General features: G+C 44.1%; 1 protein-coding gene across 3 annotated transcripts in view; it reads right to left on the bottom strand.

Annotated features, from left to right (window-relative positions):
- The window catches only part of Patj (PATJ, crumbs cell polarity complex component), a 317,960-nt gene that overhangs the window by 71,869 nt on the left and 227,486 nt on the right, over positions 1 to 18,605 (bottom strand). For all 3 annotated transcript variants that reach the window (XM_013348556.2, XM_026782090.1, XM_026782089.1), the window contains one exon: positions 13,372 to 13,458. In XM_013348556.2, the coding sequence (XP_013204010.1) occupies positions 13,372 to 13,458 (87 nt within the window). The remainder of the gene's footprint in view (positions 1 to 13,371; positions 13,459 to 18,605) is intronic.

The following is an 18,605-nucleotide window of genomic DNA, read 5'->3' as shown; positions in this document are numbered from 1 at the left end:
TCTCTCTCTCTCTCTCTCTCTCTCTCTCTCTCTCTCTCTCTCTCTTCTGGGGGTAATCTCACTATGGGGATGTGATTAACCAGCCTGCCTCCATCTAGAGCTTGAAAGTCATCTTTAAAAGAAAGACAAATCTCCATTTGGAAACTACCTACCCCTGAGCTATAAAAATTCTTATCTTGCCCATATCCAGTGCTGCCCTTTAGAACTCAGCCTTGGGTGGAGGCAGCTTGTTCACAAGAATAATAAAAAAAAGCTTGCTTTGGTTAATGGGCCATGATGACTTGGGTTGGTGGTCTTTCTCCTCACATCTCTGGGGTTAACAGGTGTTGAAAAGATTGAACAGAGGAACCCACAAATGGATTTCTCAAGGTATCAAGTGTAGGGGTAGCCCCAGCCAATCACCTTGTTTGTAGGGCGGGGTAGCCTGAGGATATTTTTTTACTAATAAATATTGCTGGTGTGCTCTCCCCCACCTCTTCTGCTTTCCTGTTCTCTGCTGGAACCTCTGGTTCTGTAAGTCTCTTTCCCAATTAAAGCTGTATATATTATTACAATTTCTGTCTGCCCTCATTTAAGCCGCTACAACCTAGCAAATATGCACATTCACTAACGACATTCACAGTGACAGTAAGGGAACTAAAAGATGCTGGTTTCATGCTACCAACTGCACCATCAGGCTATAGCAACCAGTCAGTGATCTGCAAAGGAACCCTGCACGCATTCTTCCACAGCCCCTATCACACCTGAAGTCAAATAAGGCAGAATATGAATCAGGTTACAGACTCATCCTGTGCCATCCGTTCTCACTGGTTTACAGCCCAAGAGACTGAGGCCCAGCAAGGATTTGGAGACCGGCACCTAGGTCTTCCATATGATAGGAACTACCCTTAGTCCCTTACGTTTTAGGGCCACATGAGTTTTGCTCATTTAGATCACTGTCATTCACTTATGGGAAAAAGTTCCTACAGTCCATTTCACCCAATTCACTACACTTTGCTATAAAATAGATTGTATGATATAAGATGAATTTATAATTCTTCCATGAGTCCTTGGGTAGTGCCTTTCAAACAGTATGATCAATTTTCTATATTTCCCCTACCCTGCCCTGTCCCTGTGTTTTTGAGATAAGCTCTCTCTCTCTTTCTCTAAAAGGTTTTTCTTTAATATTTGGGAGAATAAAACATGACCTAAATGAGTACTAAATGCATCAATAATTAAGAATTTGAATTTAAAAGCACTTAGGTAAATTTCAGGCAGGCCACCCAGGATATACAGTGAATTTGTGACCTGTGGCCTCCACTGTGTGGCCTTCACAGGTGAGAGAGGGTGGTGAGGTCAATAACACTAGTGGGAATTTTGCGGAGTAAAGCCCAGGCTGTATTATAAACAGGAACCATGATGTCCATCAAAAAGCAAGTCCTTCTCTGTCACTTTGACACTGCAAACCTGCTTTAACCATCCCCAGTCAACTTGTGAGGGACAATGAGGACGTCTTCTCCAGTGTTAGAGATATAAAATATGACTCTTTTCTATCAAATACTATACAATTTGTGCTTAGAACAAGGAATTAATCTTTCTTTCCCACCTTGTAAGACTTTTATGCAAATATTCTAACGCTTTCCACCCAGTAAAACCTTTGTTTACCCACAGGCCACTGTTCCAGTCTAGGAATTTGAAGGTCTGCAGCCCTTTCCCCTTCTTCTCACTTCCTGTGTGGGAATTATTGTCAGACTAGCCAAATGAATAGACCATGAAGTCAGTTCCAGCCAACGGGGAAAAGACACAGCTACCCCCTGAGTTAGAATAAAACACCAGTGCATTTCCTGTCTCTGTGAGTCACTCAGTATTTGAATGCATCCTCTTGATCAAGAGTGTTGCCTTGTATAGACACTTTGGTCAGAAGCTGGTCTCTTTCTTTGCAACCCAAACTTGTTTCTAACATTAGCTATGGGTCAAAAACTGTAATTTATATATTGGTCAGGACAACTACTAACTTTGTTTTTCCTTTTTCTTAAACTGTTTTTACATTTATCTGTGCGTGTGCGTGTGTTTGAGCATGTGCACTTGCATCAGAGGACAACTTGTGGGAGTTGGTTCTTTCTATTAAGTCAAGGGATGAAACTCAGGTCATCAGGCTGGGTAGCAGGTACTTATACCAGTTGAGCTACCTTGTGGCCCCCTGATATTTACCATTTGCAAAGGGGGGGAGAAAAATATGGGTTTCGACTGGTTTGATTCTAATTAGCAGGAGTGTTTAGAAAGGTCCGTTCCCCTCCTTTCCCTTTCAACAGTAGGAAAGTAGCAACAAGCTACCTGAAAAGGGGCTGTTGGCCAAGCCTGAGCCCCACATCTGATTAGACAGCAGGATGCTGTGAGAGCAGAGGAGCCCAGGGCTCACCACCTTTTCCTACATGTTGGAAGGATGATTATAGAAATGATTACTTACAAGGGAATGATACAGCACGGGTCTGGGTGGCAGGTATCTCAAGGTTAAAAATGCAACAGGATGGAATGATGAAATAGGATGTGTGGCTCAGCACACCACCTTCTTATACGGACTACCTTAAACTGGCTGAGGGGATGGGGCTGTGTATAAGGGCACTGCCAACTATGACAAGAGACTATTGACTACTGACTATCTACCAATTACAGAGGTAGTCATGCTACACATTTGTTAATGTGCACAATGGACTTTTGTGTTAGATATAGTTTCCTGTTTTAGACTGCCTGTGGGGTGCACACCTTCAATCCCAGTACCGTGGGGGGGCACAAAGAGTTTAAGGTCATCCATTGCTAGACAGTGAGCTGATGGCCAGCCTGGGATATAGGAGACACTGTCTAAGATGAACCAAAATCAAAGCCCAATCATCTTTTTTAGAGTTTGAGTAACTGAGATACAGGGATGACAAAGTATTACCAAGCCAGAACCCAACCCAGACACAGCCCTGCTCTTAACCAAGGCACAAAGCACGTGAGAAAGAGACTGCACTTTTTGTCAGAAGGTCCTTGGTCAGTCCTGCGGAGTGACTCTGAACTTAGATTTGATATCAGGTCAGAACAAGTTGCATTTGTTAATTCTAATCTGAGATTGGAAACAAAACAGAGGCACTTCTTGGCCCCTGCAGCGGCTCAGGTTACCTCCCTTGTGTATACACACAGGCTTAGAACTTGCTCACCTTCCAGCCACTGTACAATGGAGCTCTATTTTAAGATAATGACTTTGCATCTTAGCTCCTGAAACAAATGGACACAGCATATTTGGTGGGCACCGAAAGCCTCAGCACAGCATAGGAGCCCCTTATGGACATTGTTTTGTGCAACAAAATCAGATGTATCAGTAGATGGAACTTCAGGGTTAGTTTTAAAGAACTGGATTCTCCTAGGTGACAGTTATGATGAGAAGTGGGCCTGCCTGTAATCCTCAAAGCGGACTGACTCCTTTTCCATTGTTGTGACCTAGGCAATTTCTAGAATAAAGTTTATTGGGGCTTGCTTATAGTGTCTGAGGTTGGGTCTATAACCACCATGGCATGGAGCTTGGCAGATCTTAGGAAGGCATGGTACTAGAGCAGTAATTAAGACCTAAAATTTGATCCACACGTAGGGAGACAGACAGTCAGTCAGACAGACAGACAGACAGACAGACAGACAGACAGACAGACAGAGACAACATGAGAGAAACAGCAAGAGAAGGGGGTGGAAGAGAGAGACATTGAGAGTGCTAACTGAAAATAGTGTGGACTTTTGAAACCTCAAAGCCTACTCCGCATGGCACACCTCCTCCAACAAGGCCACACCTCCAAATAGTTCCACCAAGTAGGTAGCAAACATTCAAACACATGAGCCCATGGACACCTTTCTCATTCAAATCACCACACTCCTGTAATGAAGTGCACCTTCTCTCTGGACACAGTAATGGCCTAAGGGTAGACACTGAGATGAACAGAGAACAGAAGACTTCCGCTTCCAGTTACTCAAGGGAGAGGCCTCAGCTCTGTTCTGGCAGAGGCTTAGCTCTAGAAGTGATGTGCACACCATGCTGGGGGTGGGGGGTCTGGCTGATAGAACAGCTGAGACACTTGTGGCACCAACTGCTCCTGAGTTGAGTGATAATTCTGTCCCTGCAGTGACTACAGGTGGACAACATTTGAAGCCTTTAAGTAAATTTCTGCTTTTGGCTAATTAAGGTCACTAAAGACTCCCACAACACCCAAACTTTTCTTTTAAAAGCTGGTTAAACAAACTTGACAGAAACTATCCCTAGCCCACATATTCATTTTCATAAGTCTATGAACTCAACCCAAAAGGAATTCTTTACATTCTGGAATGAGTTTGTATACTGAAGAGAACAGTCTTCTCCACTGCTTCCGGATCTTTCATGGAATCGTAATTTCTGTGGAAACCTGTTTCCTCTCTTGGTTCAGCTAAAGTTAAGGAAGTGACAACTCGCAGGGTGGCGGCAACACTCCCAACAACACAAGAATGAAGATGCTTAGCCAGATGTCTGCATCTGTTTTGTCACCAAAACACAAAGGAGTAAATGTCTTTCACACCAACTGCCCCAGGCTGTTAGAGAATGAACCCCAACTGTCCTTTTAATATTTATAACATCAATAATATGTGGAGGTGGGGTTTGGATGTGTTAGAAGGTCAAATTCTCAGGTTCTCAAGTAGCTGGGAGTACCTGTGTATGAGAACTGATCCCTTCTTCATGTGAGTTATATGTATATTCGTGAACATGTGTGATGTGTGTCTACCTGAATATGCAAACAGAGGTCAGAGGTCAATCTCATGTTTATCTGAGATAGGGTCTATTTGTCAGTGCATATGCCAGGCTAGCTAGCCTAAGAATCTCTGGGATTTTCCTTCTCTTCTTCCCATGAGATTTGAATTCAGGGCCCCATGTTGGCAGAGCAAGCACTAACACACTGCTCCATATCTCCAGCCCTAATAATTGCTTCTTTAAAGTTATATTCAAATCCTATCTGTGACACTTATCTCTATACCTCATCTTTATCTATAAAGTGTGTTAATAGGGTTAATCTCATGTGAAACATGGGTTAATATTAGACTAAATGTTACCACTCCCCCCCTCCCCCAGTATGGATTAGAATGACGCTTTCAGAGAACACAGTGAGTGCTGCAAACCTTAGCTGCCACTGCTCTCAGCAGCTCTGGCAGTTCCTGGGTAGACTGCGCCATGGGCACTATGGTCAGCAATATGTTCAGGACATACAGGTCTTTAGACAACTGATTTATACCTGAAAGAGTCTGCGGATTTACAGCTTCCTTTGAAAGACACCACAGCCTCCACAGGTCTTAGCTTCCAGAGTCTTAATATTACAGCAGCAAGCAAGGTGTCTCCAGGAAGCTAATTCTCCCACAGGCCAGCACTGAGCAGTGCTGCTTTCCAAGAAGACCAGGACCCTGAAGGCCCCTAGTGAGGGCAAGACAGCATGAGTTCTGTGTGCCTCTCCTATCATCTTAGTCTGTGATAGTTGACCACTGGGAATTACAACTGTAGCATTCTTTTCCCCATCTATAAAAAAGTGTTGCTAACAAGTGATTCCTTCCCAGGCAAGCACAAGTTCAAGTTAAGTCTCCTCAGTGGGCCAGTAACAGGCAGTAGGGGTGGGGTGGGGTGACATGGGGTAGAGGTGAGCAAGAGGTGTGAACCGTGCTAAAATGTGTCCCCCTTCCATCTTGGCATTCATGAGGTTGTCTTCCTTGTTGCTCTTCTGTCTCTCTGGTTTTCATTATTATACAAGAGGGAAGGGGATGGCTGAAAAAGCCAAAGGGTTTTCCTTGCATGGATATGAAGCAGATTTGATTAGAAGTTCACTGTCGTTTTTACGACTTGCAAAGGGAAATTTATCATCTGAGCAAATCCCAAGCTGTCTCTGAGATGGTGACATAAAGAACAATGAGCTGTGAAAAATGCCACATATTTGCATGCACTTGAACTCCACATGGGCAATTTGTACACTGTCACAGAGAGGGGCCAGTGCTGGCTCCGCCAGTTCCCTGTTCTCACAGAGAATCCCCAGACCCTTGCTGGAGTGAGGATGTGCACAGTCACACTGTTGGAAATACCAGCCAGGAAGTGAACTCCAACAAGCCTACACGCACTAGACAATCACTTAGGACTATGTTTACAGTTGAGTGTCAGTGCAGAGAAGATCAGGAAAGAATTTTAATCAAGTGCAGTAGCCACGTTTGATAAGCGACGTCAAAAACTAGAAGCCACATCACTGCCCTAAAAACAATTCCAAAGTGACCACAGCATCATCTAGTACATTTCTCTCCCCCCAGTTCACCACCCCCTTCCTTTTTTAAAGTTAGCCACCTCAACCTGCCATGGATCAGGTTTAAACCACAGGCAACCTTTTCTGTTTTCCCTGTTTATCTAACCGTGTGCAGTGCTCTCTTTAATCCAGGGACGCCACATGAGACAAAGAGGACTTGTCTCACATTTCAACAGGCTGTGAAGGTTTTAAAATAACCTTTGGGGATGCAGCTGGTTTTCCAGCTGGGCAAGAGGGACTGAAGTGATACCAGGTGGAGGGCACGGATATAACTCGGTGTATGAGGTGCTTGCAGTGCGTTTGCTGTTGATATCCAGACCCTACATAAAAACTGGGCACAGGGGCGCACATCCCAGTGCTGGGGAGGCAGGGATTGGTGGATCCCAGGGGCGAGCTGACAAGGGACTCTCAGGGCCAGTGAGAGAACGCCTGGAAAACCCGAGGGAGAGACTCGAGGTTGCTGTCTGGCTCCCGTTCCCCCACATGTGCACCCCACCACATAAAGTAATGTTAGGGTGTAGCACATGTGCACCCCACCACATAAAGTAATGTTAGGGTGTAGCACATGAATCTGGAGCCTTGTAAGCCAGGGATGATTATCAGTGTGAGGTCAGGTGTTATCATCAAAAAAGGACATATAAAATGAAGGATTTAGACAGGATACAGTGGATATGAGGAGTGGTCACTCCTCCTGTTTCCTAGCAACTGTGGGCAGAAAATGCTTCACTGGGCTGTGAAGTCTGGCAGTGCCCATCATGGTGTTCCCCCTCACAGGTTACGTGTGGTCTGAAAAACTGACTTCTGCTCCTCCTGACTCAACACCATCTCTAAGAACCACTGTCTTTAGGCTTCAGCATCAATGAGTCAGATACAGAAAGTTCTGGAATCCTTACTGTAGGTAATGCTGGGGACAAACGAGGCAAGTGAAGGGTTAAGAGAGCGGTGAGACTGCAGGGGCTACACAAACTGGCAGCACACACTGATGGGCAGACAAACTGGGAGCTGGAATTTGTGTATAAAGTGTCCTATGCAGATGAGCCTCTAGCCCTAGTTATGGGGCTATGGACAGCGATGGTTGCTGGGGGAGGGAGAGCCAGTGTTATTTAAGGGTCTGGGCTCTGGCAGGTCAACCACACTCCACTGGATGGCCACACACAAACTGGAGCTGACAGGTTAGTAAGTTAGAAGAGGGGTGTCGTAGAATATTTGTTTAACTAGCCAAAGATGTGTTAACATTTCTTATGCTACATTTGTTTAACTACGTATAGATGTGTTGCATTTGCATTAAATAAAATTAACCTAGGCTAGGGAGGCGGGGTTAGCAACTAGTTGACAGGAAGTAGCTAGGAGAAACATAGCATGAGTTTTTTTAGTTGGGGCATTGTGGAAGGTGAGTGGCTTCCTGGGATGCCCGCTAAGAGAGAAGGTTAGCCAGTTGTTACTCTAACTCTCTGAGCCTGCAGGTTTTCACCCTAGCCTTTGAGTCTGAAGTTTTATTAGACGATAAGGATTTAGTTAAAGCTGCCATCAGTGCAGTAACAGATCCATTGTCTGGGGAAACAAATTTCCTCCCAGGTTGCAGCCTTAGTAGCTGGCTGATAATAGTTTAAAGCGTAGCCACTGTGAGGAAGGTAGAACAGCAGAGAGGCGAAATTAAGTTGGCAGTAGGGAGGTGGGGATGAATCTGGGGACAGTTAGTGGGTGGAGTTGAAGGTGAGTACAGTCACAATAAACACACTATGAAATTCTTGAATTTATAAATTACTACATTAAAAAGCTAAAAGCTCCTATGTATAAAACTTGATTTGACCCTCTTAGGACCGTTGTGCTGGCTGAAGGAAAGACATCTGCTGGGTGGTCAGGCTCCTGGCGCCTGTGTGAGCTCTGTTTTGTATCAAGTTGTAACCCTGAATCTGAACGGTGTTTTATGTGTTTTCACTCCTTTGAGTCAGTCACACTGCAGCTTCTAAGAAAATGTGCGCTGACAAATGAGGGCTTCAGAGCCCTTGGAGTTCACCTAGGCAGAGTCTGGCGCTAGGGATAGGTGCTGCTGCTGACTAAGCCTTGCCTCAGGCAACTGCTGGCGAGTTCTCACAGACAGAGTCCTATTCAGTCCCAACAAAGCGGCAGAAAAAAGCCAGGCTTGGAGGAGAAGCCAGAGATGGGCAGTGTGAGCGTTTTCAGAGACAGTGGCTAGCAGAGGAAGATTCAGGTCTTTATAGACTGAGTTGTACCGGACAGTCCTTACATTTGCAAAGGCAGTCACACCAGGAAATCTTGCCATACATGCACTATTAAACATAAGAGAACCTGATCTTCCCTGAAGTGTGTTTGCAGGTCTTCTATGGACCAGGCATTTCAAGGCAGGGAGCAAGGGTACTCCTAAGATCAGGCAGTCCAGCGGATGGAGCCCTGGAGTGGTGAGATAAGCTGCTGGCTTCGGTTTGAGTTTAATGCCACAGATTGTTTAGGTCAGTTGAAAGTTAATTCCAGAAACAGTGCATGCTTCCCCCGGCAGCTTGATCCTCTATAAATTCTAAAATCACTTCCAGGATGTAGGCCACCTTGCTATCTAGATTTCTTACACTTCTATGTTCTTGCGCTAAGAGTCAGATTATAGTAGCAACAAATGCCATTGACAGCATGAAAAAATTAAATAAAACAAAAACCCGAAACAACTTCTAAAAACTGTGAGAAACGTTATGGAGACTGCTGCTTTATGTGAACCAGGTTTGAATGCCAGGTGTCACTTGACACACACCTGCATTGTTGCTATGTAGTTTCACAAAACAGGGAATGCAGGACGTATCTGTCGGGGCCTTTTTGAGCAGGGGGACCTTGGGATATTGGCCAAACCTTAGGATGAGGAAGTGCACTTCCATCACCCTAAACCAGAGGAGGAGGGCTTTAAAGAGCAGGCACAGAAAAGGACTTGGTACAAGGCACCAAGAAAGGTGAGTCTTTTTACTGCCACCTCTGTGGAAGTTCGTGGGAACATGTCAGACTTGCTGCTGGCAAGCACATTTGCTGGGCATGGTCTCCACAGTGTTCTGGAGAATATACTGTGTTGGCCACTGTATGCTGCACACTGCCATTGCTGCCACTGACTCCTACCCGGCCTGTCATTGACTCCTACCTGGTCTGTCCACTCTGCCCTGTCTGATCTCCACATAGCAGATACAAGCAACTTGTAGCCAGCCCCTGCAGCCCTCTGAGGCTGCCTCTTGTCAGCTCAGTGATCATCTCCGTAATGTGACCTGGCTTTCACTGACTTCTCAACTGCTTCCATCTTACCGGCTGGACACTTTCAGTTCACTAACTACCCAAGGGTCTAAGACTGTTAAGAATTCCCCCGCTCTAGAGTTTATTTATTTTAAAATTACATGTATGCATGTATCTGTGTGGGGTATATGCACATGAGTGCAGGTGCCTATACAAGGTAGAAACATTGGATTTCCTGGAACCACCTAATATGGGTTCAGGGAACCAAACTCAGGTCCTCTGTAAGAGCAGTGTGTGCTCTTAATTGCTAAACCATTTCTCCAGTCCCTCCTCTGTTTCTTTTCAGCTCCATTCCCAACCACAGTCAGCCTTTTTTTGCTTATTTAAAACAGGCTCTATTTACAATTCAACCACCACAATGGACAATACCAAACACCCACACACCAGAAACAAACCTGCATCTGCACTGAACACATATAGATTACTTTCTTGATTATTCTAGAAGAAACATAATACAACTATAATATACAACAATATAAGTACAACTTATACTATATGAGGTATTATATAGTATACCTCATTGATCATCATGATTATATACATCATGATTATAGGAAATCAAATGTCTTAAAGAGGAGAATATGTACAGATTATAGCAAACCACCTCACCATTTTATATAAGGGATTTGACCATTATATAAAAGATTTGGTATCTTGAGGGCCTGGGAACTAATCCCCATATAAAGACTAAGAGAGAATATATCGAAAGCTTCTTCAAATCTCACTTCAGATGTCCCTAGATGAGGCCCTCATTCATATGACCTGTGAGTACCAAGTACTTTTAGTTCTTAGCTCGATCAAAGTAGAAATTTCAATATAATTGAAACACAGCTACCATAGGAGTTGGTATCTGTTTACCTTCAGTAGCAGATTCCTAGAATCTGTCACCCCCCTTTGGAATCCTGCCAGGAATTAATGAGTGGGTTCCAGCTCCTCCAGACCACAGCAGCTGCCATTATCTGCTGTGTTGATTATAGCCGTTCTACTAGCTGCAAAGCCACACATCACTGTGATTGATACATGAAACCATGTCTCACAGTGGCGCCTTTCTCTAGTGGTAAAGAATCCTGAACATATTTCACACATTTACCAAGTATTTTATATCCCTGAAGAAATACTAGCATTCTCTCCCATTGTTTACTTTAGTTATCTCTTTATTATTTACTGTGAGCCGGTTGCTTAGAATCATTTTGTTTTGGTAACTGTAATAGCAAGGAGAATGGCCAAGAAGACAGAAAAGGTATAATGGCTTTATAGGAAAGCAGAAAATTAGGGGCCCAGACATGTATAGAGAGATTCAAGGCAGCAGCCAACAAGGAGGTCAGTTATAAGAAAGCAGTGAGCCCCGCCCCATTTTACTCCTTCCTTCCCACTTAACCAACAAGCTTCTAAACATGGGAGCCTAGTGTGAGAGCACCTGTGCACCTCAAGCTCTTTAAAAACACAGTCAGGCATGGTAGTGCATGCCATGCACTTGTACAGCTAAGGGAGGAGGCTCATCTGTCTGTAGCTAGCCTGGAGTCCCTAGGGAGGCTTCGTCTAACCAAACACCGAAGGTCTGAAGTCCTGCTCATCACTGGGCTCCCTGCATACATGTAAAGAGATCCCTGATATTTCTTTCACTTTAAGAAAAGTCATCCAGGGCTGGAGAGATGGTTCAGACTGCTCTTCTAGAGGACCAGGGTCCAATTCCCAGCACCCACATGGCAGCTCACAACTGTCTGTAACTCCTGTTCCAGGGGATCTGATACTTCACACAGACATACATGTAGGCATAACACCAAGGTACATAAAAGACAAGGGGGCGGGGTAAGGTCACCTATATGATCAATACAGTACAGGACTGTACTGTGAAGTCCCACAGAAGAGACTGCCCCCTGTTAAGTGCAGGTCCTCAGCAGCCAGCACCATATGCACCTCAGGTTTCAACAAGGCAGCCGCTGTGGACATGCCTAGCACAGGTTGGCTTTGGAAACATTTTAGTTTATTTCATTTTGTGAAATATCTGTTTGTCTATATATAGCTTTAATCATCAGTGTAAAATGTATTATGTGTAAATTTCAGTTCTTTATTTAATTTTATTTTTTTGTTTTGCCTACAGGTATGTGTGTGTGAGGGTGTCAGATCTTGGAGTTACAGACAGTTGTTAGCTGGCATGTGGGTGTTGGGAATTGAACCCTGGTCCTCTAGAAGAACAGCCAGTGCTTTTAACTACTGAGTCATTAAATTTCAGCTTTTTAGTGACCTGTTTTTATCTTTTTGATGTTAGGAGTTGATGATTTAGAGGGGTGTGTGTGTGTGTGTGTGTGTGTGTGTGTGTGTGTACAGCAAAGAGTGATTCCAGAGTGAGTTCTTCATTGTAGACTTTGGTTCCATTGTGTCTGTATCTCTGATTGCCTCTACTACACAGTACTTTGGAGTGCAGCTTCCATGCTGGGTGGTTTTAGGCAACTTATTTCATGTTTCAGCACCTGTTTCCTTTCTCTTACTACTGCTTCCACAGGTGAGCTAAAGCAATTCCTTTCCCTGCCCTTCCTGGGCAGCCGTACCAGCTTCTGGCCTTGGACACCAGCACCCAAGATCTCCAGCATGTGATTCCCATGACTTGTCTCAGCGACATCCCTGGTTCTAAGGCCTTTGAACCTGGCTTCTGTGATTCTCCAGCTTATAGAGAACCTATTATGGGGCTTCTGAGACTGCACAGTCAGGTAGGTCAGGTTCCCCAGTGCCCTCTTCACACAGTCATCTTACCTATCTCTCTTCCTGGAGAGCCACCAGTAGGTCCGTACTTTCATTCTGGGTTTGAAAAGCACACACTATATATATATATATATTGGAAGAGAACAATATATATATATATTGGAAGAGAACAGGGGGCCTTATGTGTGATTTATTGCTCCCCTTGTTAGTGGGATCTTGTGTCCCAAGAAGTTTGCTAGTTTGTAGTGGTCTGCTACAATTTCTACCTTTGCTGAAGTAACCTTTCTTTTATCCCTGAGCAAATCAGTTCACTTAGTTGGAGATAAAATCTAAAGAGTTCCAATACATACTTTTTCTAAAAGCTGAAAGATAAAGAAATGAATTATTTCTCAAACTCCTTCAAGTAAAATAAAACCTCAGGCAGATTTAAAATCATCTAAATGGTGAATTTCTGGAGATCTATACACATTTGAACCACAGAGGGGCAAGGAAACAACAACGACCAAAGCCAGCCCACAGTTCTTTCTAACAACTGTAGTCCAGCTTTGGAAGTGATTGCATACAAACCAGAAAGGTACATCACGGAAAAAGGCATGGACACAGACAGCATGCACACAAAGAAGCCATTGACCTTTGAAGGAAATTAAGTTCCTTAACTTCATGTCCTTATTTATAAAGGAATGGTCACTACGGTCACCAGTGCAGAACACAGCAGAGAGCTTGGTTCAAAGTAGACAATTAAACAAGACATCAAAGGCACCTGGTGGGACAGCCACAACTGCCTTCATCTGGGGCAACTAAGTATCTTTTACTAGGAAACAAAGGCATCATCTCTTCCTGTGTTGCTAAGGTTCCTTCAGTCCAGATCCTGGAAATACCCAGGGCTGAGCTGCACTAGAAGGAGGGGCTGGATGCCGCCGTAGTCCCAGACAGCACAGTTCAAGTGTGGTGAGGAAGATGCTGTGTTCTTGTCTCAGAGCTCAAAGCACCTTGTGACTAGGCCAGTAGGCAGTCAGTCCTTCGTCTAGGGTAGTGAGTGCAAGCCCTGCTCCTGCCCCGTACCCTCACACTCTAGGATTCTTACCGGTTTGGGGCTTTCAGTGTCAGGCAGGTGTCTGACGTCCACACTGCTGTCTTCCTCACTACTGACAGGTTCAGTGCCACCCAGGTCCTAAGGGACAGTAAAGAAAAGCAACGAAGATGTCATTCTTCACTCACACTGTCTCAAGCCACACACACTGCACAGCTGTAGGGGTGGTGTTCCTAAAGCAACAGCGGACACTGTTTCTGCAGAAACCATCCTGCCATCTTCCTTTGTAACAGAAAGCCAGCAGACACATGTGCCCATTTGTTTTACTGGCATCAATTCCTGCTGCCTGTAGTGTTCCTCAGGAAAGCCGGCCCGTTCTCTGTTCCAGGCTGTCTGTCTGTCTCAGGCCAGGTCCCTTTTTCTTGTCAGCAGTTTGTCAGGAACGGGAACCTGGACGATGAACTTTGTCAGTTCTGGTAACAAGACTAAGAAACGTGTGCTAGAGGTTTGCTGGATGTTCTTCATCTTTGGCTTTTTTCTTTGTATTTTACTACTTATCTGGATGTTTATGCCCACAGATTTAGTTTTTACAAGCTAATAGACACTGAAAAATTATTTCCCCCACAGAATTGTAATCATATGTGCCTAGAGAAAGAATGTGGTTGAACTGATGTAGTCACTAAGACACATGATGTCTCAGGGTTTCTACTGTTGTAGGAGACACTGTATACACGGTCCACATGTGCATTCTGAGACTGGGGGAACGTGAATCTGGGTATTCCATTGTAACAAATCATGTTCCCACAAATTCACTGCTATGTTAACCACTCATGGCTTTAATTTTCCTCTTTCTCCTTCTGGTCTTATACATTCGACCCATCTCACGCTCTGTTTAACTTGAGATAGAATTCCAATCCCTAAAAGCTGAACATTTTACGTCCTGAGGTAGCCAATTGGGATGCCAAGATTCTGGTGTAATTATTGTTACATCCGCACCTGTGTCTACCAGACCTTCAATGACAATGTCATTTATTCATATTTTCAATTTTAATCTTTGTTCATTTATAGAAGTTTGCCAAAATACTTGCTTTATGGCTTTTATTGAGTTTTTTGTTGTTGTTGTTCTTTCTTCCATAGCTGTTCTATCATCCAGAGCAGTAAGGTTTCTTACAATAGGAATTAAGTTCTTTAATTGCTCCAGGAAGGAGTTTCCTTCATGACAATAGGAAAACGACTGAATGGAACTTGGTATGGGGGGGGCCTGTGAGAGGCCCCTCAAGTGGCTTCTTGATGGCAAAGGGTTACCTTGACTGTTCTTTGTTTATCTACATTCATCATGGGTCTGGATAGGGGGGGGGTCCATAAGTCCTACCCTTACTGAAGGACTTTTGACAGTGTCATTTTGTTGTTGCTCCAGTAAATAACCTCCCACCTGTGTTTAAGCAAGAAACTGTGGACAGAAGTTTCTGTTCCACATGGTGTCATAGCCGTTCAGTCCCAAGTAAACACACAGAGGCTTAAATTATAAACTGTTTGGCCTATTGCTCAGGCTTATTACTAACTCTTACAATTCAAATTAACACATAATGCTTATCTATGTTTAGCCATGTGACTTGGTACCATTTCCCAGTAAGGCTTTTTCATCTTGCATCCTCTGCATTTGGCTGGTGACTGCATCTCTGACTTTCCTCTTCACAGAATTCTCCTAGTTTGGTCACCCCACCTATACTTCCTGCCTGGCTATTGGCCCATCAGCATTTTATTTAACCAATATGAATGGCAAATCTTTACAGTGTTCAAGAGCATTATCCCACAGCAGGAAACTCTCACTGAGCTTAGTGGGTCACACACAAGACAGAAAGTAGGAGGGGCTGTGTAAGCAGAAGGGTTTTATGGGAGAGGATAGAGCGATAACAGGGGTGAAAACAGCTGAAACGTAGTCTATAAATTAAATGTATGGGACTGTCAAACAATGAAAGGAAGTTTGTTTGTTTTTTTGTTTTTGTTTGTTTTAAGACAGGGGTTCTCTATGTAGCCTTGACTGTTCTGGAACTTGCTCTATAGACTGGCAAAAACTCAAGAGATCTACCTGCCTCTGCCTCCCGAGGGTTAAAGGTGTGTGCCATCATTGACCGGCCCATTGAGAGAAATTGTTTTTAAAAAAATTGGCATTGCTACAGAAGCATATGATTTTAAAGTCTCTGGCCTTAAGAGGGAGGGGTTTAGAATTAGTATTTGTACTCCAAGGTCCAACTTAACAGGAATAGCCTGGGGTAAACTGTACATACAGTGAGCAATTTTCTAAGTGTTGCTTTCCCACAGCTGCAAAGAACAAGTACAGAAAGACATTCAACAGTCACCATAGGACTTGGTAAAAAAAAAAAAACAAACAATAATTAATAGCGAAGAAAACCTGCTATGTACTTGTGTGGATAACAGAAACACAAAGTGAGGTGGCAAATACTCAACAAAGCCCTACACCACTGGGTGACCCGAGGGTCTCAGTTCCTGGTATGCTGCATCCGTATCACAAATATACAGGAATCACAGTAGATATTCTAATGTCTTTCTATAATTTTTGTATGTCGATAAAATCTTGGCATTTGAAGAACTAATTCTGTGTAGGAAAGCCACCCAGAACAAGAGGCACCCAGTACAATCAATAGACATATCCTCAACCCTGAGCAGCAGCAATCTCTGGTCCACACAGCTCATCACACCACATACAGCAGTTGCAATTCTGAATGTCTGGTGATAGTGCTCTTTTTCCATGGAGGCTTCATTAGAGTTATTCACCTAGGCAACATGTTAATATGTATGACAAATTAGGCTCCATGTCAAGTTCTCCTTCCAAGGCACCAGTCTTACGGATCAATCAGCTGTTTCAGTAACCTGCGGAGTCATACAGTACAGCTGTATTTAAGATTCTCCTCTATGAACCAAAGTTATTTGCCATTAAAAGCTCCTCTCTGAGTTTGCCTTGTGAGTTGTACTGTATTTTCCTAATTTATTGTGCCTCCATTTGATGCTAGGGCCAACAAACAGTATAACAACCAGGTTCTTTGTGAAACCATTTTCATAGCTTAGCTAGTCATGAACAATTTAGCTGGATGGTGGTATATCCACTGAGTATAAGACCTGTCTGTCAAACAGCCACTATGACTAATGCCTGCACCAACAGTCTAGGACACTCTTGGGATGCCTTTATCTCAGTGGAATCCTAGGGAGTGTAATGAAAGTGCGGCCTCAGTCAGAGCAGTTTCTAAGTTTGTGCCAGACTTTGGCTACCACAAGCCTTAGTGAATTATAGCAACCACTTCTACCTATACCTAAGACACAATGCTCAGATTTGGAGCAAACCCTAAGCTATCTGAATGTGACTTGTACTGGGATAGGGGTAGACATTTTCCTCTGACTAAGAAGGCAATTAAAGCTTACTGAGAGAAGCCCTCCTGAGCTGCCTCCCTGGTGTTGCATTAGTGAAGATGCTTTTCTTGGGTCTTTTCCATTTTTAGGATTGTGGGCTGAGCAGGTTATGGGAAGAATGAAGCAGTAGAGGCAGCAGAGCAGCCCTGGCAGGGATGACAGCAGAGAGCTTGGTGGGCTCGGGGTGAGCTGCCTGGATACTAGAGGAGAGGAACTGAACAGCTAAGAGAGCAGCCAGGGCAGAAATGAAGGGAAGGTGAAGCTGACAGAGGATAAAAAACTGTAAAGAAGAAAAAATAAATAAAAGACATGGCAATTAATGGAAACTACTCAAAAAAAAAAAAACCTGTAAAGAGCCAGGGAAGAGAAAAGGCCAGCTAGCTCTGGCCAGTGGGTGAGTTCCGGAGAGCTGTCAAGCCGGTGTGTAGCAAGGACCTGCCACCAAAAATCAGCCCCTCAAGAAACAAGCACTGGGTAGCCATCCACCACACAGTAATGTTTCAATGATGGACCATATACATAGTAGGGTAACATATGTCTTAGGATTTCTAGTGCTGTGATGAAGCGCCAACCAAAGGTAACTATGGGAGGAGGAAAGGGTTTGTCCAGCTCACATGTCCAATCAAGGTCCATCACTGAGGGAAGTCAGGTAGGAACTGGAGGCAGGAGCTGACACAGAGGCCATGCCATGCAGGAGTGCTGTTTACTGGCTTGTTCCTCACGGCTTGTTCTCACTTTGGTCACTAAGAAGATGCTCTGCAGACTTGCCTACAGGCCAATCTGCTGAGAACATTTTCTCAAAGTTCTGTCCACTGACATAAAAACTAGCACATGCTTCACACATTGAGGGTAATGCTGGTGCAAAACTACAATGTCACTAGTCACACTGCACTTTTGTGCAGCAAAGCAATCAGTACGTGCATGTTACTTGATAATATGAGATAATTACTATTGATGTCTGTATTACACTATACTTCACACTATTTTATAAAATGTGTCTCTAACACACCGCACTATTCTGCTGGCACTCACGCACTCATGTTTAGTCTTTCTCAGAAGCATTCATTAGCATCTCTTTTACATCCTAATTACACATGCGGGGAATCTCTGAGGAGACGGAAAGATCTCTGATGCCAACATCTGCGCCTCTTTGTCTGATTCATTCCTCCTGGGTCTGTTCACTTCAAAGGCCATGCTTTAAGTCGGACTATATTCACCTTTTAAAACCTCTTCTGCTTTTAGTTGAACATGCCTCCATGGAGGAGGACATGAAGTCAAAATCCAAATGGTAAAGAGACTCAGGAGAGAGAGAGAGAGAAAGAGAGAGAGAGAAGGAGGGAGGGAGGGGGGAATCAAGAATGGTTGGAAATGGGCACTTACTTTCTAGGCAAGCTAAGGTTTGCAAGTATAGTGTGTGTTCTTAAACAACACAAGAACAAAATTGCATGTCCACTCTGAGAACAGAATGGCTCACACAGCAAGGAGCCGTTAAAACACCCCACTTGCCAAGAGCTTAAAACATGGCAAACAGTCAGACACAGGAAGGAGGTCAGAAGCATGACTCTAAGGAACAAGGATCCCTGGTGACTTGCAGACCATCTGGTTGAAGGAAAGTGGCTGCTGACAAGATGAGTCCATTAATCCAGGAGATAGGTGGTCACTTCTCTCTTGCCGATCTTCAAATCACCTGTCCAAGGTGGTGGGCTTGGCCAGGCCTGCTCACGGCAACTCCCCAGGAAGACCCAAGTCAGGAAATACAGGAAGTAAGGACCATAGATGAGCAAATGGCAAAGGTACCAATACAGCATCACCCAAAGATGGTAAAGGTGTGTGTGTCTGTGTCCTATAAAGATGGTAAAGGT

This window comes from Microtus ochrogaster, chromosome 10, assembly GCF_000317375.1.
Source record: "Microtus ochrogaster isolate Prairie Vole_2 chromosome 10, MicOch1.0, whole genome shotgun sequence".
Taxonomy (NCBI): Eukaryota; Metazoa; Chordata; class Mammalia; order Rodentia; family Cricetidae; genus Microtus; species Microtus ochrogaster.
The sequence above is the reverse complement of the archived record's forward strand: the minus strand, read 5'-3'. Positions and strand labels throughout refer to the sequence as shown.